Source organism: Neoarius graeffei, chromosome 27, assembly GCF_027579695.1.
Source record: "Neoarius graeffei isolate fNeoGra1 chromosome 27, fNeoGra1.pri, whole genome shotgun sequence".
Lineage (NCBI taxonomy): Eukaryota > Metazoa > Chordata > Actinopteri > Siluriformes > Ariidae > Neoarius > Neoarius graeffei.
Window position 1 is genome coordinate 31,121,408 of NC_083595.1, and position 27,143 is coordinate 31,148,550.

The following is a 27,143-nucleotide window of genomic DNA, read 5'->3' on the forward strand; positions in this document are numbered from 1 at the left end:
CACATCTCAATATTTTTGAAACATTACATATGTCATTGGATTTTAGATTAGATTAGGTTAGATTAGATAAAACTTTATTGATACCTTTGGGCGGGTTCCCTCAGGGAAATTAAGATTCCAGCAGCATCATTACAGATAAACAGAGAAAAGAAATAGAGAAAACTTCTAGATAAATTAAAATAAATTAAGTATTTACATATACAAATATAAAAAGAATAAGATATGGGGAAGAGAGGAAGGGGGAGGGGAAAAAAGGTGGGGAGAAGGGGGGCAGCGGCAGGAGAGATATTGCACTTTATTGATATACAATATAAATAATTTTGGTCCAAGAATTGATCCTTGTGGTACACCACATGTGATGTCTAAGAGAGTAGACTTAATAGCACCCATCTGAACAAATTGCTGTCTATTTTCATTGTAGCTTTTTAACCAATTTAGCCCTACCCCTCTAATCCCATACCTTTCCAATTTTTGTAGTAAAATTTCATGATCAATTGTATCAAACGCTTTCTTCAAATTTAAGATTAAGGTTCTTTTATTTGTCATTTCAACCATATACAGTTGGTATAGTACACAGTTAAAACAAAACATTTCTCCAGGACCATGGTGCTACATTAAACATCACAGGACTACAATCTACGTACAACACACAAGTGCAACACTGCAGACAATAAACAACACAAACAAAAGGAAAGTGCAGACGCAAACAACATAAGGTGCAGAGTAGAGTGTGCATGTTGAGGTAGTATATGAAAAGGGAATAAATAAATGTAAACCTTGTATGTGTGTGAGAGACATTGTAAACATTGTAAAGCAATAGTGCATTATTGTCCACTATGCAAAGACTGCAGTATGAATGGTGTGTTCAACAGTCAGTGAGTATCAGTCCAGTCCCTCAGAGTTGAGGAGTCTGATGGCATGTGGAAAGAAACTGTTAGAGTCTGGCAGTGAAGGCCCGAATGCTTCGGTACCTTTTTCCAGATGGCAGGAGGGTAAAGAGATTGTGTGAGGGGTGTATGGGGTCAACCACAATGCTGGTGGCTTTCCAGATGCAGCATGTTGTGTAAATGTCCATGATGGAGGGAAGAGAGACTCCAATGGTCTTCTCAACTGTCCTCACTATCAGCTGTAGGGTCTTGCGATCCAAGATGGTGCAATTCCCAAACCAGACCGTGATGCAGCTGCTCAGGATGCTCTCCATAGTCCCTCTGTAGAATATTGTGAGGATGGGAGATGGGTTTCCTCAGCCTCTATAGGAAGTAGAGATGCTGCTGGGCTTTCTTGGCTATGGAGCTGGTGTTGAGGGAAGAGGTGAGGTTTTCTGCCAGATGAACACCAAGGAACTTGGTGCTCTTGACGTTCTCTGTGAGTGAGCCGTCGATGTACAGCGGAGAGTGGTCACTCTGTGTTCTTCTGAAGTCAACAACCATCTCTTTTGTTTTGTCCACATTCAGAGACAGGTTGTTGACTCTGCACCAGTCCAATAGCCGTTGCACCTCCTCTCTGTATGCTGACTCATCGTTCTTACTGATGAGATCCACCATTGTTGTGTCATCAGCAAACTTGATGATGTGGTTCAAACTGTGAATTGCTGCAGTCATGAGTCAGCAGAGTGAACAGAGCACACAGCCCTGAGGGGCCCCAGTACTCAGCATGGTGGTGCTGGAAGTTCTGCTCCCAAGCCAGACTGACTGAGGCCTCTCAGTCAGAAAATCCAGGATCCAGTTGCAGAGGGAGGTGTTCAAGCCCAGCAGGCTCAGCTTTCCAATTAGCTGCTGAGGGATGATTGTGTTGAATGCTGAACTGAAGTCTATGAACAGCATTCATATGTATGTGTCCTTCTTGTCCAGGTGGCTAAGGGCTAGATGAAGGGTGGTGGCTATGGCATCATCTGTTGAGCAGTTATGGCAATACACGAACTGCAGGGGGTCCAGTGAGGGAGGCAGCAGGGTCTTTATATGCCTCATGTCGAGCCTCTCGAAGCACTTCATAATGATGAGTGTGAGTGCAACAGGATGGTAGTCATTGAGGTAGGACACTGAAGACTTCTTCGGTATGGGGACAATGGTAGTGGTCTTGAAGCACTTTGGGATGATGGCGTTGCTCAGGGAGATGTTGAAGATGTCAGTGAGAACGTCTGCCAGCTGGTCCGCACATCCTCTGAGCACTTTACCGGGGATGATGTCTGGTCCAGCAGCCTTCCGTGGGTTGACTCTGCATAGTTTTCCTCACATCGGCCGTGCTCAGACACAGCACCTGGTCATTGGAAGGAGGGATGGTCTTCCTCACTGCCACGCTGTTCTGCACCTCAAACTGTGCATAGAAGCTGTTCAGCGCATCTGGAAGGGAGGCATCATTGTCCCAGGCAGGTGGTGGTGTCCTGTAGTTCATGATGGCCTGGATGCCCTGCCACATACATCATGTGTTGCCACAGTCCTGGAAATAGCTGAGGATTCTCTGGGCATGTGCGCGCTTTGCTGCTCTGATGGCCCAAGACAGTTTGGCCCTCACTGCTCTTAGGGCTGCTCTGTCACCTGCTCTGAAGGCAGCATCTTGGATCCTCAGTAGTGCACGCACCTCTGCAATAATCCACAGCTTCTGGTTGGGGCGAGTGGTGATGGTCTTGGAGATAGTAACATCATCAATGCGTTTGTTGATGTAGCTGGTCACTGATGGTCCTCTAAGTTAGTGCAGTCACTATTGGTTGAAGCCTTCCTAAACATGTCCCAGTCAGTTCTCTCAAAACAGTCCTGAAGAGCAGAGATGGCTTTTTCTGGCCAGGTTTTCAACTGGTTTGGAGCATCTGATGAGCGGTCTGCTGGAATTAGCATACAAAGATGTGGTCTGAGTACACACCGGGAATGTTTGTATAAACAAGATCCAGCGTGTTCGCCTCTCTCGTTGCAAAATCCACATACTGATGAAATTTAGGGATTACTGACCTGAGATTCGCATGGTTGAAATCTCTGGTGACAAACAGTCCATCTGGGTGTGCATTCTGCAGTTACAACATAAGCATGGTCTTGACTGTAGTCTGATCAACCTACTGTAAATTTAATTGGATAAAAAGTGATTTTTCTCTCAAAAACAAGAAAGGACTTTTTTTTCTCAGAAAAATGTATATATATATATTTTAATCCAATAATGGTTTACAAGTCTCTTCATAACCCATTACTCAGGCATTAGCCCAGAAATAAGGTGTAGCCTTATTTTTTGGCACCTTGGTAGAGAAAATATGAGTTATTGATTAGGAAATTATGATATATGGGTAACACTTACAACAGTGTTCCATAATTCATCAGTAACTATGCAGGAACTAAGCAAGAAATGAATGAGTCATTTTTTAATTAAGATTTCTGTCACTTCTATTAACTACTAGAGACTACTTAATTACTCTAAATATGGTAAGAGGAGTTCATTATTAACTAAAGAATATAATTGCATAAATTACCCTTTAATTATTAATTACATTTCTCTTACATTTACATTTCTCCTGCAGAACTATTAGCTAATATCACGTGATATGGTCCTTTTATAATAACTACTACGTAATTCAGGACTGATCACATGAATGTTAATTTTTCCAATCACTACGTATCACTTTCTTTGTGAAGATCTACTAGCTTATATAATGTAACCTATTCTAAGACCTCTAAAATGTAAATGTCTAAATTATTTTCAACGCAAACAGGTCTCCGAGGATGAAGACAGGATTTTTTTTAAATTAACGAGTCATGGTATAAAGAGAGAAACTAACAACGTCCTACAAAAGTACAAGGCTGTAGTACTGTAGCAATGAGCAACAAATATTCTCACACTTGGTTTTTAAATTTTACTTTTAAACAACAAAACATTAATGTTTCAGTAATTAGTAATGAATTACCATGTGTTTCACTTTATAATAGTGTTCCACATCATTCACTGCTGAAGAACAGCACAGGAAGACTTCAGTCATTAGTCAAATTGCACTTTATTGAAAATTATATCCCATCTCATCTCATCATCTCTAGCCGCTTTATCCTGTTCTACAGGGTCGCAGGCAAGCTGGAGCCTATCCCAGCTGACTACAGGAGAAAGGCGGGGTACACCCTGGACAAGTCGCCAGGTCATCACAGGGCTGACACATAGACACAGACAACCATTCACACTCACATTCACACCTACGGTCAATTTAGAGTCACCAGTTAACCTAACCTGCATGTCTTTGGACTGTGGGGGAAACCGGAGCACCCGGAGGAAACCCACGCGGACACGGGGAGAACATGCAAACTCTGCACAGAAAGGCCCTCGTCGGCCACGGGGCTCAAACCCGGACCTTCTTGCTGTGAGGTGACAGCGCTAACCACTACACCACCGTGCCGCCGAAAATTATATCCATATAGTTAAAATACATGCGAAGCAACATTCTTAAATGCTTCATAAAACTTGGAGTTGTTATGATGGTAAAAAGCAGGTCTGTCAAATTAACATAAAAGAGCTGTTGGACTCAGTCAGTACTGCTTAGTTCATCGTGAACACCTACTAGCATACCGACTAATTAACTAGTCATTCCGAGTAGTTAATAAGTGTAACATAACTGTTAACGAAGAACACTTAGCTCCTGTATAGTTACTAATGAGCCATGGAAGAGAATTGTAATGTTTTTTCCTTATACGGTTACATTTAAAGGTGCTGACTGCAAAGTCATCAGAAATTTTCAAATTTTTTTATTGTGCATGGCATTTTTCTGTCCTTACGTGGACGAGATGTGATCATTTTGATGTGCTGAGGGTTACTTTTCTCTGTTTTGGGACCATTTTCCTCCCTCTTGAGGTAAACAGTATGGCCCTATGGAAACAGCCAAACACAAGGAGCTTTAATTAATTAGCATAAGTATGGAACTGTGTTACATCCAGATGGCGACGTGCGGAAAACATCGTGGCTCTGCATCGACCTCGTAGAGTTTTGAGTCGCAGTGATGTAATTTGTGGTTGACATGCATGAATAGATCTGTGAAACAAAAGATGAATATATCTTTTCTCTGTTACTGCTTTTATGCTATCATTTCTTTCTCTGTCAGATCAAAACATTGTGTATAACTCCATACTCGCTACCATGGAATCGAGCCCATGCATTCAAAGGCTAAGATAGCTAAGCGCTAGCTAAAATGATTTAGTTATCTGTCCAGAAAAATGACACGTCATCTAACCTTATTCTGTCTTGCAGTTGCACTCACTAGGCAGGTATCCTTTTCTTTTCCGCTGGCTTTTAGCTGGCAGGAGAGCGGAGTCCACCATGTTTACCCGCACCAACTTGTTTGGGTTAAAAGTAGGTCAAACATGCCCCACAGTGGTCACGTGATACTGTTGCTCACTTACTTTGGCAATCTCCAGAATTGTAAAATGCGGGACGCTTTTTATCTCGGCAAAGCATTTATACACAGGATACACCATGGGTGCAGGGGCAGAGGCGCGTGCATGTACATGCATACACTCTGTTGCTCTTGTTGTGGTGTGTTGTCTGTGCTGAATGCCTGGCTGTTCGTGCATGGCTGCCGGGCTCGCCCCGTGGGGCGGGGTCTGGGTATGGGAGCTAAATATGAAGCGACCCAGGCCCCTCACTGTCAGGGTGAGTGTGGGTTGGCAGGTATGAGCGGCTGGGTGTTTGGGGTTTATGTTGTTGTGTGATGTGCTGTTTTTGTGATGTTTTTAATGCTGTATGCTTATATTAAGAAAGGAGAAAGAAAAAAAAGGGGAAAAAAGCAAAAGCAACTGCACACATGCATACAGTGTGCTGCTCTTGTGATATAGTCATGATTCTGTGAAATGTTGATATAATGTATTGGTATCCAATATATCTGCTGCTACTGTGTAACTCACACTATGCTGTGCTTTTAAAAATTATATTTGGACTATTTTTTTTAGAAAGGCCTGACCAGGGACTGGGGTTGCAAATTAGCCAATTGGCTAGAAACCTTTTATGCAACACATCTACACATATTGTTATGGCATTGATTGTGACATTATGTATGTAATAATGTGCTCTGCATTGTTCCTGACAAATAAACTAATAAATAATAAAATAAAACACGGTGTGTGCAGCAGCAAAACATCTCAAAACTCCAACAGCAATAGAAATAGAATATTTTACCCAGAATTCAACTTTGCAGTTAGAACCTTTAAGTTCTTTGATGAAATATACTGTTTGTCATAAAATACTGGTGGTTATAGCACTATATAATCATTTTCTTGACACAAAGGGGATTAAAACAAAAGATATGGTTAAAAATCTTGGTGTTTTCATTGACAGCGAGCTAAACTTTGACAGTCACATGAAAGCAATCACTAAAACGGCATTTTATCACCTAAAAAACATTTCCAAACTAAGAGGACTTATGTCAAAAAATGATCTGGAAAAACTTATACATGCCTTCATCTCTAGTAGGGTTGATTACTGCAATGGCCTTTTCACAGGCCTGCCAAAAAAGACCATCAAACGACTTCAGCTGGTTCAAAATGCAGCGGCTAGGGTTCTCACACGAACAAAAAGAACAGAACACATTACTCCAATTCTAAGGTCCCTTCACTGGCTTCCAGTAAGCTACAGAATTGACTTTAAAGCATTGCTGCTGGTGTACAAATCTCTAAATGGTACAGGGCCCAATTACCTCTCTGATATGTTGCAGCGACCTAACCCAATCAGATCTACCAGATCACAGCAGCAAAATTTATTGGTAAAACCTGTTGTTAAAACAAAGTGTGGTGAAGCAGCTTTTAGCTACTATGCAGTACAGCTATGGAACCAACTGCCAGAGGACATAAAAAAATGCTCCTGCTGTTGGCAGCTTCAAATCTAGACTAAAGACCAAGCTGTTTTCAGATGCTTTCTGCTAAATGATTAATATTGTCATCTTTACATGTTTTAAACTTTCTTAACTTTTACAGTCTTTGCATGTTTTAAACTTTACTTAACTTTTATTCTATTTTATTCTGCTGGTTTTTTTACTGAACTTTTACTTCATTTTATTATTTTATTTCTACTATTGTTTAATTCTTATTATTTTTCTTCCCCATTTATTTTATGTAATTTTATTTTCTATTGTTTACTGTTTTGCTTTTACTTCTGTAAAGCACATTGAACTGCCACTGTGTATGAAATGTGCTATATAAATAAACTTGCCTTGCCTTGCCACATTACCTGAGCTAACCAGTTAATTATTACTTTAATTTTTTTAGTCAATACAAGATATGTAATGAACAAAGGGAAGAGTTAAATTTTTAAAGTGCAAAATAAATCCTTAAGCGATTTCTACAATATCAGTGATTTGTAGTATGTAGCAAAAGTTTGTACACCCCAACTCATTCATAGGTTTTTCTGTATTTTGACTATTTTCTACACTGTAGAACAAGATTGAAGACATCAAAACTATGAAACAACATATGGAATTATGTGATAAACAAAGTGTTTTTAAAAAGTTTCATATTTTTGATTCTTCAAAGTAGCCACTGTTTAACCCCCTTTTTCCCCTTCTTTCTTTCCTTGTTTTCCTTTCCCCCTTCTTTTTTCCCTTTCCCCTCCTTCCCGCTTTTCTTTCCCTCTTAATTTCTTCTCCCTTTTTCTCTTTCCTTCCTATCCTCCTCTTCTTTCTTTTCTTTTCCTCCCTTGAGAAATAAAGAAAGAAATAAAGGGATGAAAAAATTAGAACAACAGAGATAATAAAAATTAAAAAGCAGTGACAAAAAAATACAAAGCAGGAAAGATCAACCAAAAACAGATTTTAAAAAGTTTGGGGGAAACAGTTCAGGTCTTTTTTTTAATACAGATGTGAGTATTACCTTAATTAAGACAGATGTGACATTTAGAATCTAGTCATGTTTGCTTGCATGATAACTAACATTGGGTAAACTATTGTACTTTGCAATTAAAATCTGTAACCAAGTTTGCTAGCAAACAAGCTAGTGGTGGGTAAATAACAGGAGTGGAAAAAGAAATATAACATTTGCGTGAAAGTATGGGGTGTTGCGTCAACATTTTACTGAGTTAAACATGAAAATAGCTGCTTAATTAAAACATTCAACTGAAAATTAAAATGTGTTCACAGTAAAATACTCTCAAGTCAAGTAGGTTTTACTGCCATATTACAGACAAATATAATATTAGGAATGAAATTCAAGGGCATCCCATGAAGATCTACATTGACCTACTACAGGATAACACTGGCGATGAGATCCAGGAGATTGAAACCAGCATGCAGGATAGATGTTTCTGGAGAGCCATCATCAATACCGGACAGCAAGAGTCGACTGAGTGAGTGAATGAAATATACAGTACCAGTCAAAAGTTTGGACACACTTTCTAATTCAATGTTTTTTTCTTTAATTGTATTAATTAAAAGTCACTTTCTCTTAAAGTAATGATGGATGTCATTTCTTTTTACTTAGTTGAGCAGTTCTTGACATAGTATGGATTACTACAGTTGTAGAATACGGCTATTTACTGTATTTTTATAATTTATTATTTAATGTTTGATCACATTAAGAAGGAAAGAAATTGCACTAAATGCACTAACTTTTTGGATGAAAATCATTCCAGGTGCTGGAACCCAGAACCTTCTTGCTGCAAGGTGAGTGCTAACCACTACACCACCATACCAGCCAAAAAGAAGAAGAAAAAAAAACTTTATTTGTTACATGCACACTTCAAGCACAGTGAAATTCATCCTCTGCATTTAACCCATCTGAAGCAGTGAACACACGCACACATACCCAGAGCAGTGGGCAGCCACACTAGAGCGCCCAGGGAGCAGTCAGGGGTTAAGTACCTTGCTCAAGGGCACTTCAGCCCAAGGCCGCCCCACATTAACCTAACTGCATGTCTTTGGACTGTTGGGGGAACCGGAGCACCCAGAGGAAACCCATGCAGACATGGGGAGAACACGCAAACTCCACACAGAAAGGCCCCCGCCAGCCACTGGGCTCGAACCCAGAACCCAAAAGCTAACGTATGAAACTTTTTTTTGTTTATCACATAATTCCAAATATGTTCCATGTGATATTTCATAGTTTTGATGTCTTCAGTATTGTTCTACAATGTAGAAAATAGTCAAAATACAGAAAAACCTATAAATTAGTAGGGGTGTACAAACTTTCAGCTGCTACTGTTGTCCCCCAGAATCTTGCTGATACATTTAACATGAAATAATGTCAATAACACAATGACCGCACCTTCTTCATTACCCACTACAGTAGTTTTCACTCTGAGACAGAAGAGTTTCTGTACCAGATAGTCAAAGTATCGAAAACTAAAAAGTAATGATTTTCATTTAGAAGTCATGGCAAGTTCTTCTATGGGTGGCACGGTGGTGTAGTGGTTAGCATTGTTGTCTCCTGAGTTCGAGGCCGGCGAGGGCCTTTCTGTGTGGAGTTTGCATGTTCTCCCCGTGTCTGCATGGGTTTCCTCTGGGTGCTCCGGTTTCCCCCACAGTCCAAAGACATGCAGGTTAGGCTAATTGGTGGCTCTAAATTGACCGTAGGTGTGAATGTGAGTGTGAATGGTTGTCTGTGTCTATGTGTCAGCCCTGTGATGACCTGGCGACTTGTCCAGGGTGTACCCCACCTCTCGCCCATAGTCAGCTGGGATAGGCTCCAGCTTGCCTGCGACCCTGTAGAACAGGATAAGTGGCTACAGATAATGGATGGATGGCAGGTTCTGCTTTCCAACATGGTCTCACACTAGAGGTGGGGTTTGTGTTTATACATTTCTTGCAGCTTCATGATGGAATAACTGAATAAAAGTACAAGAATTAATTTTTAATTATCCTTAGTTAAAGTGCCAACCCACTAAAACTAAACTTAGGTGTGGTAACAATGTACAACTACTTAGGGTTTTTTTTTCTTCTCCGGTAAATTATCTCATCTCATCTCATCTCATCTCATTATCTGTAGCCGCTTTATCCTGTTCTACAGGGTTGCAGGCAAGCTGGAGCCTATCCCAGCTGACTACGGGCGAAAGGCGGGGTACACCCTGGACAAGTCGCCAGGTCATCACAGGGCTGACACATAGACACAGACAACCATTCACACTCACATTCACACCTACGGTCAATTTAGAGCCACCAGTTAACCTAACCTGCATGTCTTTGGACTGTGGGGGAAACCAGAGCACCCGGAGGAAACCCACGCGGACACGGGGAGAACATGCAAACTCCGCACAGAAAGGCCCTCGCCGGCCACGGGGCTCGAACCCAGGACCTTCTTGCTGTGAGGCGACAGCGCTAACCACTACACCACCGTGCCGCCCCGGTAAATTATTATACTATATAATCCATGCTAGCAACCTTAATTAACTTTATATATTGCTTTTATATTGTCACTGAATCCAATAACAATGTTCATTAGCAAGCTTAGAAACTTTGGTGAACTAATATAGTGATAATACAGTATCAATATTACAGCTGGATGATCAAATTTCATTTACGCCTCATTTTTGTTGACTGAGGGACACCTGTCACGTCACAAAATCAGGCCATGAGAGAGAGAGAGAGAGAGAGAGAGAGAGAGAGAGAGATAATAGGACATAGTTTGTAGATTGTGTAATATCAGATTTCAGGGCCTACAGTCCTTTTAGTTTAGCGTCCATATCTGTGGCTGATCTGAGTTCATCAGAATATATATTTTTAATCATAATATACTTTTGTCCTTATCATAATGTCCTTAGGAAACACTTACAGTAAATCTGGGAATAGTCCCTCTCATAAGGAGGCTAGCAAGCTTCAGAGCAGCCACAACAGCTACAAAGGATTTTCAATGAACAACACATGGATACTGTAATTGTTATTATATTTAAAGAATAAGCACAAACAATAAACCATGAGCACTGTGGATGGATGGAGTTGCCTACCTTATATGCCACCTGTCTGTGGCATATAAGGTAGGCAACTGCCCTACTGCCAACATAAGGTCCCTACTGACAGCTTGTTTGCCATCTGTGTCATCACATTGTTTAAATTGTGGGTTTTTTTTTTTTTTTAAATCTACCCTGTTCCCTTCACATACTGGAAGAGCAAGATTCCCAGAAACACAGCTCATAGACGTCAGCGCTTAGCTACAAGACAGGCAAAACAAACACTGCATAACTTTCTTCAGAGCAGCAGCTGAACACGCCTTTGACCAACAATACCGTTACTGTAACATTTGTGTGATCCAGCCTATTCCTGTACAAAATGACAATGACAATTTAAATAAGAGGTAAAGTGGAGTAAATGTCAACACGTTATATATCCAACATTCTGTTTTCTTAATAGGTATTGTCTGTATCATCTCATCTGGATCACGTCTTCTCCGTGTGGGAACCTGTGGATTGAGCTGGACATGTTTACCTGGTACTGTTGTGAGCAGTAATGCTGTTTGTCCAGATGTACATTTATAATACAGTTTGCATTTTAGTGTCTAACCAGCATGATAGCTCTTCGCTCTCTTACCTCCGATAAATGAGTTGTGAAATTTTCTTTAATGGAGTGTCACACACTGCTGGCTGTTTCAGAGAGAGAGAGAGAGAAATATGGTTCCTTGAGTAACACTTGACCATGAAACTGCACATGACCTTGAGGCATTCAGCAGGTGCTACTTCAAATGCTTGGCATTCTTTCTTGTTGATATCAGCTTTGTTTAAAAAAAAAAAACTTCCTTCAATATTTCAGAAGGACATTTTATTTCAGAGTTGAGTATAAATACGGTACACTGCCAGTCGAGTTTTAAACATTTATATTTTAGCAATTTCTCATCTCATCTCATCTCATTATCTCTAGCCACTTTATCCTTCTACAGGGTCGCAGGCAAGCTGGAGCCTATCCCAGCCGACTACGGGCGAAAGGCGGGGTACACCCTGGACAAGTCGCCAGGTCATCACAGGGCTGACACATAGACACAGACAACCATTCACACTCACATTCACACCTACGGTCAATTTAGAGTCACCAGTTAACCTAACCTGCATGTCTTTGGACTGTGGGGGAAACCGGAGCACCCGGAGGAAACCCACGCGGACACGGGGAGAACATGCAAACTCCGCACAGAAAGGCCCTCGCCGGCCCTGGGGCTCGAACCCAGGACCTTCTTGCTGTGAGGCGACAGCGCTAACCACTACACCACCGTGCTGCCCTTTAGCAATTTCTGGGTTTTTTTAAAAAAACTGATTTAAAGTAGCAACGTAAAATATTTAAAGCCTCTCCTGGCTGTGAGGTGAATTACAATTATATTAATATGTAGAACTGAGAAACTTTGTTCTGATTAGAGAAGAGCAATTTCTGGCCCAGAAAACAATTAAAGGATTGAAAAGAAGAAAGTCATAAGATCCATTGCAATTCACTCTTTTTCTAAGGTATGGTCCAGACCAAGGTCACGACCAGTTCTGATTGAGGGAGTCGAGGTGGAGGCTGTGGATTCCTACAAGTACCTCGGGCTGTGGCTGGACAGCAAGCGGGACTGGACTTGCAACACCAACCACCTGTACATGAAGGGACAGAGCAGGCTGTATTTCCTGAGGAGGCTGCGGTCCTTTAACATCTGCAGGAAACTCCTGTGGATGTTCTATCAGTCCGTGGTCGCCAGTGTCCTGTTTTACACCGTGGTGTGCTGGGGGGGGCAGCACATCCAAGAAGGACAAACAGGCTGGACAAACTGATCAGGCAGGCCGGCTCTGTGGTCAGCATGAAGCTGGACTCTCTGGTGACGGTGGCAGAGAAGAGGTCCATGAACAAACTACTGAACATCATGGACGATGCCAGTCACCCTCTGCACACCGTCATCAGCAACCAGAGGAGTCTGTTCAGTGACAGAATGCTCCTTCCCAAGTGCAGGACAAACCGACTCAAAAACTCCTTTGTCCCTCACGCCATCAGACTGTGCAACTCCTCTCTGGGGGGGAGGAGGGGTAACAGGAGGACAGAGGACGGGAAGGAGCAGTAGCCTAGCCTGACAAAAAGCAATACTGGACAATGTGCAATATAATGTGCAATACCTCTCCTGCTGGACTTTTTTCATAGATTTTTTTTTTAATATTTGTATGTAAATAATTTATCTAGAAGTTTTTCTATTTTCTATTCTCTGTTTATCCTGTAATGATGCGGCTGGAATTTTAATTTCCCTGAGGGAACCCTCTCAAAGGGATCAATAAAGTTCTAATCTAATCTAATCTAATCTAATCTAATCTAATCTAATCTAATGCTTTTAAAATGTATGATTATTTAGAAATAGTTTTAAGTGTTAAAAACTCCACTTTAAAATATTTTATAATTAGTAAAGGGTTTTAGTAGAGATAGCACAATATACACTCACCGGTCTCTTTAATAGGAACTTGTTCTTGATTCTAAGATTCCTGTTCTTGGCTGCAGGAGTGGAACCCAGTGTGGTCTTCTGCTGTTGCATGCTGAGATGCTTTTCTGCTCATCACGGTTGTAAAGAGTTGCTATGATTTGCTATATCCTTCCTGGCAGCTCGAACCTATCTGGCCATTTTCCTCTGACCTCTCTTATCAACAAGGCGTTTGTTTCCACCCACAGAACTGTCGCTCACTCAATGTTTTTTTGTTTTTCGAACCATTCTGTGTAAACTCTAGAGACTGTTGTGTGTGAAAACCCCAGGAAATCGGCAGTTTCTTAAATACTCAAATCTGGCACTAACACCCATGCCACAGTGAAAGTCACACTTTGAGGTCACAATTTTTCCCATTGTTATGTTTGAACATTGTGAACATTCACTGAAGCTCTTGATTTGTATCTGCATGATTTTATGCACTGTGTTGCTGGTGAGTGCATCCTAGTGTATCTCACTATTTAAGTACGTAACAATAAGATGCTGTGATGGACATGGACTGTGCGATCTCAATTCCAGTATCAACTGAGCCATCACGCAGAGCCACCTTCTAGCTCAGTGAGTGACCTTCCTTGGATAGATGATGCGACATCTACAGCACTGGCTGGGAGCTTTTTCCAGGCTGATAACCCAGTAACTGCATCCAAAAACTAGTCTGGGCCACTTTCTGTTAGCTGACAAACTATGAACTAACTAGACAGCCGCCCTCAAACGTGGCCTGAGGGTATCGGATAGTGTGAGGATTTAATTAGTTCTGTCAAGAACAACAAAATTAACTGCATGATTGGAAGGGATTAGTCAGAACACATCTATATATAACTGCAAAAGTGATATGGAAGTGAAAAAAAAAACTTTTCACAGCACAGTTGACTATAGAATTAGTTTCTACTAGTCTGAAATATGTTCGGACTGCTGCATTCTTTCCCATTTGCCTCCATGTTTTTCCCGTCCCTAGTCAACCTCTCCTAAAGGGGATTAGTGAATGTAATAACCAACTAGTCTATGTAACCCCCAGCACCAACTATACTGTATTAACTGCATGTGTGTGTGTGTGTTTGTGTATGTAGATGTGTGAGATCGTGGAGGCATCTCAGAGCTCCACGCAGGAGCTGCAGGAGCAGATCGATACCTACAAGGAGAAGAACAGGAGGGAGCTGGCTGAGCTCCAGAGGCAGCTGCGAGATGGAGGTCTGGAGCTGGAGAAATCGCGCATCACTGCCAAGTCTCTGCAGGAGGAGGTTGGTTGGGCAGGACACACAGCTATTCATCATTAACAACTCCCCAGATCACCTGTAAACAAACGTCATATCAAGGGTCCTGGAACCCTGCACGTTTTGCTCTGCAGTTTGACTGTTTTCCCAGAAATACCAGCTACAGACACCAGAGATATTTATATGATTGAGAGCAGTGTTTGCACATCCACTGACCGTACACTTTATTAGGAATACCTGTACACCTGCTCATTTACGCAGCTATCTAATCAGCCACTCATGTGACTTCCTGTCGGCTCAGAACATTCTGATCATTCTTTTCTGATCTTTCTGATTGACAGAGTTTCGACCTGCAGACTCTCCACTCACAGGATGCGTTTTTCTGTTTTTCGCACCATTCTGTGTAAACTCTAGAGACTGTTGTGTGTGAAAATCCCAGGAGATCAACAGTTTCTGAAATACTCAAACCGGTCCATCTGGCACCAACAACCATGCCACAGTTAAAGTTACAGTTTGAGATCACAGTGTTTCCCATTGTGATGTTTGAACATTATGAACATTAACTGAAGCTCTTGATTTGTATCTGCATGATTTTATGCCCTGTGCTGCTGTGGAGGGATTGGCTGATTAGAGAACTGTATAAAACAGGTGGTGTGGGGGTGTTCCTAATAAAGTGGCCAGAGAGTGTAATTATTTCTTGTCTGATACTAGTTATGATATGAAATCTTGAGTATCAGCTGATTTTGATACCCATTCAAAATTTCTCTCTTTAAAAACTACTAAGCTTTCAAATTATTTTTTTTAAACTGAAGCACTTAAAAATACAGGAAAAAATACATACATAGCAAAAAACATGACTAACACAAAACAGTAGCTTTCGCACAAAAGTCACTTACACTGCAGATATAATAAATACTGGATTGTAATGCATAAAGTATAAATAGAAAAAAAATCAATTCTAGCAAATAAATACAATATAGTCTCTTTACATGTAAACATTTACAGTTTACATCTCATCTCGTTATCTCTAGCCGCTTTATCCTGTTCTACAGGGTCGCAGGCAAGCTGGAGCCTATCCCAGCTGACTACGGGCGAAAGGCGGGGTACACCCTGGACAAGTCGCCAGGTCATCACAGGGCTGACACATAGACACAGACAACCATTCACACTCACATTCACACCTACGGTCAATTTAGAGTCACCAGTTAACCTAACCTGCATGTCTTTGGACTGTTGGGGAAACCGGAGCACCCGGAGGAAACCCACGCGGACACGGGGAGAACATGCAAACTCCGCACAGAAAGGCCCTCGCCGGCCACGGGGCTCGAACCCGGACCTTCTTGCTGTGAGGCGACAGCGCTAACCACTACACCACCGTGCCACCCTATTACAGGCTTGGATCAAATTATTTATTTATTCATTTATTTGTGGGTATCAGCCTGATATTAATCCCGGGTCTGTGCCATCTCAGGTTAAGTAATTAGTCTATCAGTAATAACTGATATTCTCTGACTTTTTTCTACCTAGAATTGATGCTAGAACCATCTACAAGCAAGTAGACCTGACTTCAATAGGGTTAATAAGTTTAAGATTTAGGTCACTGGAACGCTCGGTTAATATTTTTCCTTATTTAATTGCTATTATGTACTTTTTTCTATGGAACTAATAGCATTGCTGTAATACTATAATTGTGACTGATGGTTAATATTCAGTGTCAATGAATGTGTGAGTGACATTTTCCAGTCTGCTTGGAACATAGCTCAACACAGGAGGTAAGGGCAAACTGAGGCAAAACATGGCTTGAATAAGTACACCCAGTACTACATAAAGGTTAAGTAATCACAATGACACAAACATTCACCTTTAGTAGAGTAAAATCAAGGGCAATGGAAAATGAAAATGGAAAAAAAAAAAGGAAAAGTCTGAGGCAGATGGAGACAGATGGGGGATTAGCAAAAAAAAGAGAGAGACAGACAGACAGTGAGACTGTCAGAAAGATGAAAATTCAGAGTAAAAATCAAACAAAAGAAGGAGAGGCATGAGAAGGAAATGAGGATAAGGAGCCACAACATCGCCACTGTGTTTTCTTCCTTATCGTGGCTGTCATGAAGCAGAGAAAGGGAACATAACTCACACTGAGAGCAGAGACACACTTCACACTCGGCCAGCAGTGAAATGAATAGCAGCTTTCAGACACAATGCATGGAAGACAGAAGAACGGTGATGGCCTGCAGCTCTGCTTTCCCCTTTCCATTCACACTGCTGACGGACAGATCGGCTCCAAAGCCCATGAGTTCAGGGCTGCTGCATTTCATCAAGATTCATTTGCTTGTTCACCCGAAACATGTCCATGCACCAGGGGGGACACTTTCTTTCATCAGTGTGGCAGTTAATGAGCTAGAAAGTTTTCTACTTAGTAGTAGGTCAAATTATAACAACAGACAAAGTTTTAATGTGTTGCTAAATGCTGTAATGTGGAAGCAGCCATCTTGGACAACTCGAATCAGTTATTTCCTTTTCATAATTTGCCAGAAATCTGCTCAAGACCCTATGAGGCTTGGTGGTCATATTTACTGTATTTATGAGAGCCCCACCTCTTCAAATAGGCAAGCTGGAAGTTTAAAATAAAATCGCAAAGCTCTTATACTTTTTCTTGTTAGCCACATTAGTCTCAAGCAAATATCAGACACCAAATCATCATCTTCGTCCCATCGCCGGCACCGCTGATGACATCATAACAGTCCATCATTGGTGTGTCTAAAACTTGGCGGAGCCCATCCCTGTCCAAGCTTGATCAATGGACAAGTTAGCCTAACTGCATGTCTTCGAACTGTGGTGGAAACCGGAGCAAACCCACGCAGACACGGGGAGAACATGCAAACTCCACACAGAAAGGCCTTCATCGGTCGCGGGGCTTGAACCCAGAACTTTTTTGCTGTGAGGCGACAGTGCTAATCACTACACCACCGTGCCACCCAGATGCCAAATAGGTTTTGGTTAATCAATCTGAGTGAAAAGCCATATTTTTTTTTCCTGAACATTCCTTTAAGATGTGATAAGAGCCATACTACTAATTTGCAGCCAGAGGGCAGCAAAGAGCTATATAATGACGACATATTTAATTTTTTTTAAATGAATATATTTAAAATATATTCAAATACTTATTTGCATTTTCTGATCAACAGAGCCGTCATGTTCTTTCACTCTAGATACATATCATATATACAGTATGTGTGCGAGGAGCGGGCGGCACGGTGGTGTAGTGGTTAGCACTGTCACCTCACAGCAAGAGGGTCCTGGGTTCGAGGCCGGCGAGGGCCTTTCTGTGCGGAGTTTGCATGTTCTCCCCGTGTCCGCATGGGTTTCCTCCGGGTGCTCCGGTTTCCCCTACAGTCCAAAGACATGCAGGTTAGGTTAACTGGTGACTCTAAATTGACCGTAGGTGTGAATGTGAGTGTGAATGGTTGTCTGTGTCTATGTGTCAGCCCTGTGATGACCTGGCGACTTGTCCAGGGTGTACCCCGCCTCTCGCCCGTAGTCAGCTGGGATAGGCTCCAGCTTGCCTGCGACCCTGTAGAACAGGATAAGCAGCTACAGATAATGGATGGATGTGCGAGAAGACAGTCTAGACTTTCAGGACTGGGTGGATTCCATCACCAAGTAGGTAGAAATGATTTATTCACATCACGAGGGTTGTACGTTTCGTTCTTAAAAAATATCCAGCACTCATGCTGCCCTGCAGGCCTGAACAATGACACTGGAGCTTTTGTTGACTAGCTAAGAATGCCTCATATCTGTCTGCTTTTCTTTTTCTCTTCTCAGCTGTAAAGCTTGAGAGAAAAGGATGAGATCAGAGTTCCTAAAGGCAGTCCCGCCTCACACAGCCCTCTGCATTCCTGCCTGTAGCTGAACATGAGGGGTTGATTTGGCTCTCCTTGATCCTCCCTCTATCTCTGTCTGTTTCATTCCTCAGGCTGTCTGACCCAAAACAGTGCAGTGTCTGATGCACAGATCACACATGGAACATAAAGAATATTAGGGTGAGGGGGAAAACACACAAACTTAAAAAAAAAAACATGCTCTGTTGACACAGCTGCATATAATGGGTCACTGGGTGAAAGACTGGAGAGGTGGGAAGTGGGCTGCAATAATATTCGCTCACATTAATGTCAATATTATTCAAATTAAATATAATTTCCACAGCTGATCTTAGATTGAAGATACACTTAGCGTGTATCTTCACTCATTGGTCATTTCTTAGCCTTTTCCCTACCCAGATAATGTTTGGATCATTCTCAGCACAAAACTGTTACTTCGTTTACACGTAGGCCGGTATTTACGAAAACGGGTATCTTCTCCTCCCCGTACTAGAAAATAATTCCATTTACACAATGCTCAAAAACAGCCAGGGAAGGCTGTCAAAAATATGTCAAACAAATAGAAAGCCAACCAGAGATCTGAAAGCCAAAGAGGAGGGACCGTCAGATCACAATGCTAAAACTCCGTTTTCCCCATAACACAGAGAAAACTCCATTTTCCACTATTTACACGCAGGCATGAAAACGGAGTTTTTACAAATCTCCACTTTGCCTGGAGTTTTCGAAAGCAGCCGTTTTCAGTGACTGAAACCTCCGTTTACGTGTCAATGATGGGTGCAACCGCATAAATAAATATCCGTTTTTAGAGATACCCGGCTACGTGTACACGGGGTCTGTGATATGAGTGTATCAGGTGCAACAGTTGTATTGGGATTTGACACAAATGAAGGACTGCAGGATGATTAACACACACTGTGCTTGGAAAAGCTTAACATTGCTACACTTGATGGGGGCGGCATGGTGGTGTAGTGGTTAGCGCTGTCGCCTCACAGCAAGAAGGTTCTGGGTTTGAGCCTAGCAACCGGCGAGGGCCCTTCTGTTTGGAGTTTGCGTGGGTTTCCTCCGGGTGCTCCGGTTTCTGCAAAGACATGCAGGTTAGGCTAATTGGCTCTAAATTGACCGTAGGTGTGAATGAGAGTGTGAATGGTTGTTTGTCTCTGTGTCAGCCGTGCGATAACCTGGCGACCTGTCCAGGAGGTATCCCGCCTCTTGCCCATACTCAGCTGGGATAGGATCTAGCTTGCCTGCGACCCTGTAGAACACACTCACAGAAAACAAAGTACATTATTGTACCTTTAGTGGGACAACGGCTTGTCACTGGGGCAGTACCCTCTAAAGTACTTATTCGTATCATTTATATACTGATTGGGAACATAACGTACCTTTTTGACCCTAAAAAGGTACACATGGTTACCTTGAGGGCCAATAATGAGCCTTAGGGGGTACATTAGTGTAGATTGTACCTTGGGGGACAGAAATGGACTCCTACTGTACCCCTGTTTCTGACAGTGCAGGATAAGCGGTTACAGGTAATGGATGGACGGATAATATACTGTAAATGGCCAAATAATTTTCCAGCATGTGGCTTAATAAAGTGAAAAAACAAAAACATGACCAGACACAGAAATGTGATTAACTATTTGTAGTTTTATTTCATTTTTCCTGTTTTTAGTCTACAAAATATAAATGCATACATAGAGGTAGCGGCAGGATTCATTCTGTTTTCCTGCCCATTAAGACCAACAGCATTTTCTTCTATTAAACTGGCAACTCAGACGGTACAATTCAAACAAAAACCTTTTATATAAGATGTGATTCCTTGAATTCTGTGAACATAATGTGGAGGAATGTGGACAGCATTTAAAACGCACTAACAGCCGAGCAAGAGTCAATGTTGGCCCCATACCTAGCTGGCGTTATGTAAAGCAATGCCTTACTGAACAAAAAAGTAAGGCATGAGTTACTCAACTACAGAGTGAAACGCTTAGCATGCTGGGCAAATTCCTTCACACTAAGGAATCACAAATTAGGGATTTTTACATGGAATGTTCCTTTAGGCCTCAGAAATAAAAAATAAAACGCTCAATACAACATACAGTGCAAATAATCAGTGTATTGCAAAAAGGAAAAAAAACAGATTGATTGATTGTCAACACAGAAATATGTAATAAATCTGACAGAGGACGACTCCCATAATAAATCACGTTAGCGCTTTAGCAGTGGATATATATAGTGGACTACAGTCAAGCCAGATCAAACAGAAGAGTTTATCCTGCTCAGTGATAAAGGTTGCTCAAGTTCCTTTCTGTCCGTCATTGTTTAAACCGGGAGTGTCAGACTTCAGGTCTGCAGGGCCGCAACAATACTGAGGCTTGTGCTTTCTCTATTCTAACACCAACTCACCCCACGAAGACCGAATAAGCTGAACGAACTACTGGACCTTTGGGCTAAATTAATAAATCACAGAGATCACACATGAAGATAACAGTCATTCTGAAATTCCTTCACTTTTCCAAAAAGAACAATTATTTTCACCTGCACACCTGAGCGAGCTATCAATCTGAAGCTTTCTGTTTCTTGTTCTCTCTGTTCCTGCAAATGAATAAAAAGTGGATACTGTGCTTCATGATGTACAACCACTCCACAGTTTCATATTATCACACAACCACCCACACACACACACACACACACACACACACACACACGCTAACTTGACTGAGAAGGGGGGGACTGTCATACTAGCAGGAGCTGGAGCTGACTTGACAAATAATTCAAACAAATAAAACACTAAACATATCCACTGCTTTAACACAAATGCAGATTTTAAGCTCCCATAGATACAGATAAATGCAAAAGGTGTCAAATATGAAAAACACTGTGTGAGATATGAGTCAAGTTGTTTATATTACAGTTATAACACTGGTTTTTAGCCTCAGGAACAAAGCTGCTTCCCACTTCATAACACACTATGTCGAAACCTCGGTTCACATCATGGGCTTTTATTATTTTACATTTTGCATGAGTGTGCAGTAGAGCTCAGAGGTCAAAGGTCGTTAATAAGAAACTGCAAAAGCAAAAAAAAAAGGACAAAAGAGGCAGAGCAGCATAAAACAGTTTCCATTTGGAGAGAAAGAGAAGAGACGTTAAAACTGCTTTTAAAAAGATGGCTGTATAAGAATAATGAACTGTCTGTCGGATACATTTTATTTATATATTTATATATATATTTAAAAAAAAAAACGAGTATTGTAACCCCATGTAGATTTAAAAGTTCAGTGGTATTTACTGTCCTTCAGTATTTTCACTACTTCATATTCCCTGTGATTAATAAATTACAGAATTCCACACTTGAACTCATCCTTATCATCATCCAACATTTGACTTGTGTTGCTTTAATAGTCACAGCTTCAAAAGGATGTAATTTGATATTTTATAAATGCACTTACAAGTCATTACGTTACATTAAACACAGGTACTGTAGAGCAGCCTTTCTCAGTCCTCACTCAGAGAGAGAAGGCGTTGAGGATCGCGTCCTGACTGCTGGAGCGTTTATACCCTGACGACGACCTGAAGTAGGTCTCGCCATCAGTACTGATGTCGTCATCATCATCATCTTCATCCTCACCCATCTTGTTAATGAGAGGAGCCGAGCTGCTCTTTCGTCTTCAGGAGGAAACAGAGTCAGGTTTAACGCTCTGCTAACTCACTTCTTTTCATGCTTATTCATCTTTCATATATTATTACGGTTTCTTTTCTCACTAAGCAGTGCTGTGTGCTGAAGCAGCATTTGTCATGAAGTACTAACGGCTTCACCTTTTAAAATTTAAACTGATCCAGGTTCAGTGACGGTAGGAAATTTATTTCAAGTGAATTCATTTTGTCAGGATTAAAGCTAGACGGCCTTTCAATTTCATAAAATTGGTGAAATTTAGTTCCTGCTAAAATTTGGTCATTGTGATACATGTTTCTTTCTATAATATCTATAAAAAAAATTTTAAAAACCCAGGCCATTCTGTGGCTGGGAAGTTATTTAATTTGAGGGGATTCCCGAGCAAATAACGTGCATGAAATTGCTTGCTTCGCGCAGTCAAGCAGACAGAGGAAGTCCGTGCGCACATGCGCAGGTTTACCTTTTTCTTCTTCTTTTGGGTTTTACAGCAGCTGGCATCCACAGTGTTGCATTACCGCTATCTTCAGGTTTACCTTGACCGTGTGCTGACAGTTACATCATTCTGTCGCTAAACGAACAGCTGATCACACTGAGGTGCTCGCTGAGTGCCGATATTTTTATTAGTTTGGTCCTGTGTTTCCTTCCCTTCGCAACATAACGTCTTTTCTTCTCACTTTCTGTTACCGTAGTCAGTCTTTCACGTTTCATTCGCATCCTCCATTTTTCTCTCCTGTTTCAAATTTGTATCCCACAGTGCCTTGTGTGAACGGGGAAAGCCCACCACGTGATGCATGACGTAGTATCTTGAATTGGGTCATGGTGAAGCAGGAAAAAATCGCGGAGAATTTTGGGCCATGTGGCCCTAAATTCATTAAATGTTCTATTTTTAAAAAAATCCAGCCACTGGGGGTGCATAAGCGTACTCTTGGCGCCGGTCCCAAGCCTGGATAAATTGGAGAGGGTTGTGTCAGGAAGGGCATCCGGCGTAAAACTGTGCCAAATCTAACATGCGGAATGACCCTTAACGAAGAGACAGGAGGCAAAGTTGGAGGTGGCGGAGTTGACGATGTTAAGGTTTGCGATGGGAGTGACGAGGTTGGACAGGATAAGGAACGAGCACATCAGAGGGACAGCACATGTGGAGAGCTTGGGAATGAAGCTAAGAGAGATGAGGTTGAGATGGTATGGGCACATCCTGAGAAGAGATGCAGAGCATGTTGGAAGGAGAATGTTGAGGATGGAGCTGGCAGGCAAACGAAAACGAGGAAGGCCAAAGAGGAGATACATGGATGTGGTGAGAGAGGACATGAAAGTGGCAGGTGTGGTAGAGAAGGATGCGGAAGACAGGGAGCGATGGAGACGAAAGATCCGCTGTGGCGACCCCTAATCGGGAGCAGCCAAAAGAAGAAAGAAGTTCTATTTTTTTTTTTAACTAATAAAATTGGAATTGAATTCAGTAGTTTTCAGTCCACTAAACAAAAATAATTGGGTGTCGGGAAAATTCTTTTTATGACCTACACTTGAAAAATCTGAAAGGCAGTATAGCTTTAACAGTCGGCCTGCTTCAGCTGAGCAGTCATCAGGATGAGTTTCCAAATATTCAGTGGGAGATTATTACATTACACTGATGGAAATTGTAGATTTTTAAAACGATATTAGATTTGCTTTTACGCAGACTACCTCAAATACTACATGTAATGCAAGCCATTTGATATTGAGCTGTTAGAGGAAAAAATGTAACGTGGTTAAAGTGCAACTCTGTCTTTGCAAATGTAGTCAAGTGAGATTAAAAAGTAATCACCCTTAAAACCACTCCTATAAGTACAGCTTATTGAAAAGGCACTGCTGTTTGACATATTTCTGGTTACCTCATCTCATTGCGTAATGCTTTGAGCTGATTCTGGAGCTGCTCGTTGGTCTCCTGCTGCTCCTCCAGGTCCCTCTGTAGTTTCTTTTTGCTGTGCTCCAGTCGGTCGATCTCCTCCTCTGCCTCATCCATCTGCCTCTTCAGAGCCTTCAGACGCAGGTTCAGCTGCACACACAGTGTCACCTGAGGTCAAGTGTCACCTGTACACCACGACTGAACAAACCCTACTCATGCGCACACACCCACTCAACCCTACAATAACTAAAGACTCAGACAAGCTGGTGTGACATGAAGGCAGGTTCGTTGTGTTTACCTGGTCCTTCTGATCCTGCAGGGAATGCTGCTCTTCATCCATCTGCATCACCATCTCCTTCACTTTACGCTCCAACCTACGGTTCACCAGCTGCAGGTTTGCACGGTCCCTGTCCAAGAGAGAGAAGAAAAAAAGAACCAAACGACACAGGTAATTATACCGTGTCCTGATTTTTTTCTCTTGTTAGAGCTATGGGATTGTAGCTTCCAACCTTTCTTCTGTTTCCAGCCTCTCCTCCAGCTCCTGGATACGGCTCTCCAGCTGGACCACGAGCCCCTCTTTAGTAGACTTCTGTGAGTTCTCCAGATGAGATATTCTGCTTTTCAGGTCTTTGTTCTAACAACAACAGTGTACGGTCAGTACACACCGAAAGCTAACACCATCTTTAAATCCATGCTGAGACAAGCTTTAGAAACTAAGTGAGAGATGAAAGAATTACAGTAATGAAAGCAAAGGTGATTAAAATTAGAGGAGAAATAACCCTAGAATCATGAAAATAAGGATCGATTTTAGGCCCTGTCCACACGGCAATGGATTCAGGTGACTCCGATATAATTGCTTATCGTTTAGGCCTGGCGTCCACACGGCACCGGCGTTTTGGGTGCCCAAAACGCAATCTTTTTGAGAACGGGTTCCAGAGTGGAAAGATCTGGCAACGTTGCCGTTGTGAAGTCGTCTGGATGAGTAGAACGGATTTGTTTACGATGACGTCACAACCACATGACTGTCAGTGCTTCACGCTGGGTAGAAGTGTAACGAACTCGATGCGAGTTGTCAACAAATCCTAAAACTTGGTTCATGAAACGCGCTTACAAAATATTTTCACTGTGAATATTTATTGTGTAATGGTGGAAAGTGAGAGAGAGAGAGAGAGAGAGAGACTCTGCCCTTAGGGCAGAGTCAATCCCGCCAGCAAAAATAGGGAAAAAAAGGAGCGATCTCACCTCTTCAGATGTTGGTTTAAGTCCTACAATACATTCCTCAAAAAGGGCGTAGAAGAGCAAATTAATCCATCAACGTGTAGCATTCAATTTATTCCGGACCATTAAAGACGCCACCTTCCGCGTAGAATCATACGTCATCCTCGCCACCATATTGGATAGGTCAAAGCGGAGAATAAAGATTCATGTGCTGCGTTTAACTGTACCAACAGGTTTACCGTCCAAACGAGATCACATGGGATTACCTTTCACAGGTGAGAAACAACAAATTAATCCATCAACGTGTAGCATTCAATTTATTCCGGACCATTAAAGACGCCGCCTTCCGCGTAGAATCATACGTCATCCTCGCCGCCATATTGGATAGGTCAAAGCGGAGAATAAAGATTAGCTGCGTTTAACTGTACCAACAGGTTTGCCGTCCAAATGAGATCACATGGGATTACCTTTCACAGGTGAGACTGGAAAAATACTTTTCATTGTATTTGGTCATTATAATGTAATTTTACGAACAGATTTTCCTGACTTTGTGGCTAATATGAAGTCTCGCGCATAATAGTTTATGCGCATGCGTCCTTACTTCTTCTATTGTTCTGTTGTCTCCGAAGGGACCATCTTACAGCGCCCCTAGAGGTGTGGCATGTGTATTGCATCGTTTTCAGCAAGCGTTGCGTTGCTATATGGACCTGATATTTTACTGATTGTTGCCCATTTGGACGCGATATATTTTTAAATAACATCTCGTTGCCGTTGTCGTGTGGATGTAGCCTTAGTGACTTGGTTCCATTTGCGCAGAGATTCAGTACGTTTGGCTGAGAAAACTTTCTGAACTCAAGTGTGGTCCAGGTACTGATCTCTAGAGAATATTAAGTGTACCTGCGTAAGAGTGCTCTGAAATGAACTCTCATATAAAGCCCATGTAAAACGAACAGGGCTTTTTGTGTAATCCCCTGGAAATCTTTGTGCTTTATAGCATGAAAGAGGCTTTTCATGTTTACCTGTCTTTCCAAGGCAATCTTATCACACTCCAAGTCTTGTTTGCTGGCTCGCTCCTGCAGCAGCTCACTCCTCAACTGCTCCATCTGTCACACACCATCACACCACAATCGAACGCCATAAACATACTGCATTGTAAACAAATGATTCACAGGAAGAATTTCAGATAGTATCGCATTGACGCTTCCTTTTAGACTTGGTGCCAGGGCCAGTGTATAATTACTGCAACATTCTCCAGTGAATCAAGGTCGGGTTTCATTGAACTGCTCTGAGAAATTCTCGACAGGCTACATTCTGAAACACACTTCCCCGATATGAACTTTCAGAAAATACCCAAAGCTACCAAACTGCCAATCGCTGCCTAGGATACCGCTGTCTGCAACGCTCTTACGCCTCCTTAATTCCTCACCTGGACAGACCTCTCAAAGCATGAAGGGTATTTACTAAAGACTAACAGCTTTAGCCAAGCCACAGATCCCAGAATGCAACTGCGTATTAAAATATAAACCATAATGATTACTCAAGCATACGTAGCATTTTAATGACCATCTAAAAGGAATGTTTCGACAGTTTAACATCAGATTCACACTATTTTCCATTTACGTTAAATGCAATTGATCAGGTACGTTATTTCATGTCTGAAGTAACAGAAGTCTACCTCACCCAAAATCCCTGCATATCTGTATCATATCTGCTCAGCCAGTTTATCAGGACACAGTATGACTTACTACAGTTTATAATCATGATTAAAACTTCACATTAATGGAGCAGACACCATGGAGGAGTTATGTACAGTGTCTTGCAAAAGTATTCATCCCCCTTGGTGTTTGTCCTGTTTTGTCGCATTACAAGCTGGAATTAAAATGGATTTGTGGAGGGTTAGCGCCATTTGATTTACACAACATGCCTAGCACTTTA

General features: G+C 41.8%; 1 protein-coding gene and 1 long non-coding RNA gene across 4 annotated transcripts in view; both read right to left on the minus strand.

Moving 5' to 3' along the window:
* Positions 1-274: 274 nt before the first annotated feature.
* LOC132875292 (uncharacterized) lies at positions 275-5,116 on the minus strand. Of its 2 annotated transcripts, none has more exons than XR_009651783.1 (3): positions 4,737-5,116; positions 2,943-3,046; positions 275-2,815 (listed from the first exon to the last, which is right to left on the minus strand). It is a non-coding gene; the product is annotated as an uncharacterized LOC132875292 (long non-coding RNA). The 2 variants fall into 2 exon arrangements; XR_009651782.1 differs by having other exon boundaries at positions 275-2,818.
* Positions 5,117-20,065: 14,949 nt separating this feature from the next.
* Positions 20,066-27,143, minus strand: part of cgnl1 (cingulin-like 1) — a 73,739-nt gene continuing 66,661 nt past the window's right edge. For both annotated transcript variants that reach the window (XM_060911519.1, XM_060911520.1), the window contains exons 15-19: positions 26,228-26,311; positions 24,500-24,624; positions 24,289-24,397; positions 23,977-24,140; positions 20,066-22,101 (exon numbers count right to left, since the gene is read on the minus strand). In XM_060911519.1, the coding sequence (XP_060767502.1) occupies positions 21,942-22,101; positions 23,977-24,140; positions 24,289-24,397; positions 24,500-24,624; positions 26,228-26,311 (642 nt within the window). In that variant the 3' untranslated portion in view covers positions 20,066-21,941. The remainder of the gene's footprint in view (positions 22,102-23,976; positions 24,141-24,288; positions 24,398-24,499; positions 24,625-26,227; positions 26,312-27,143) is intronic.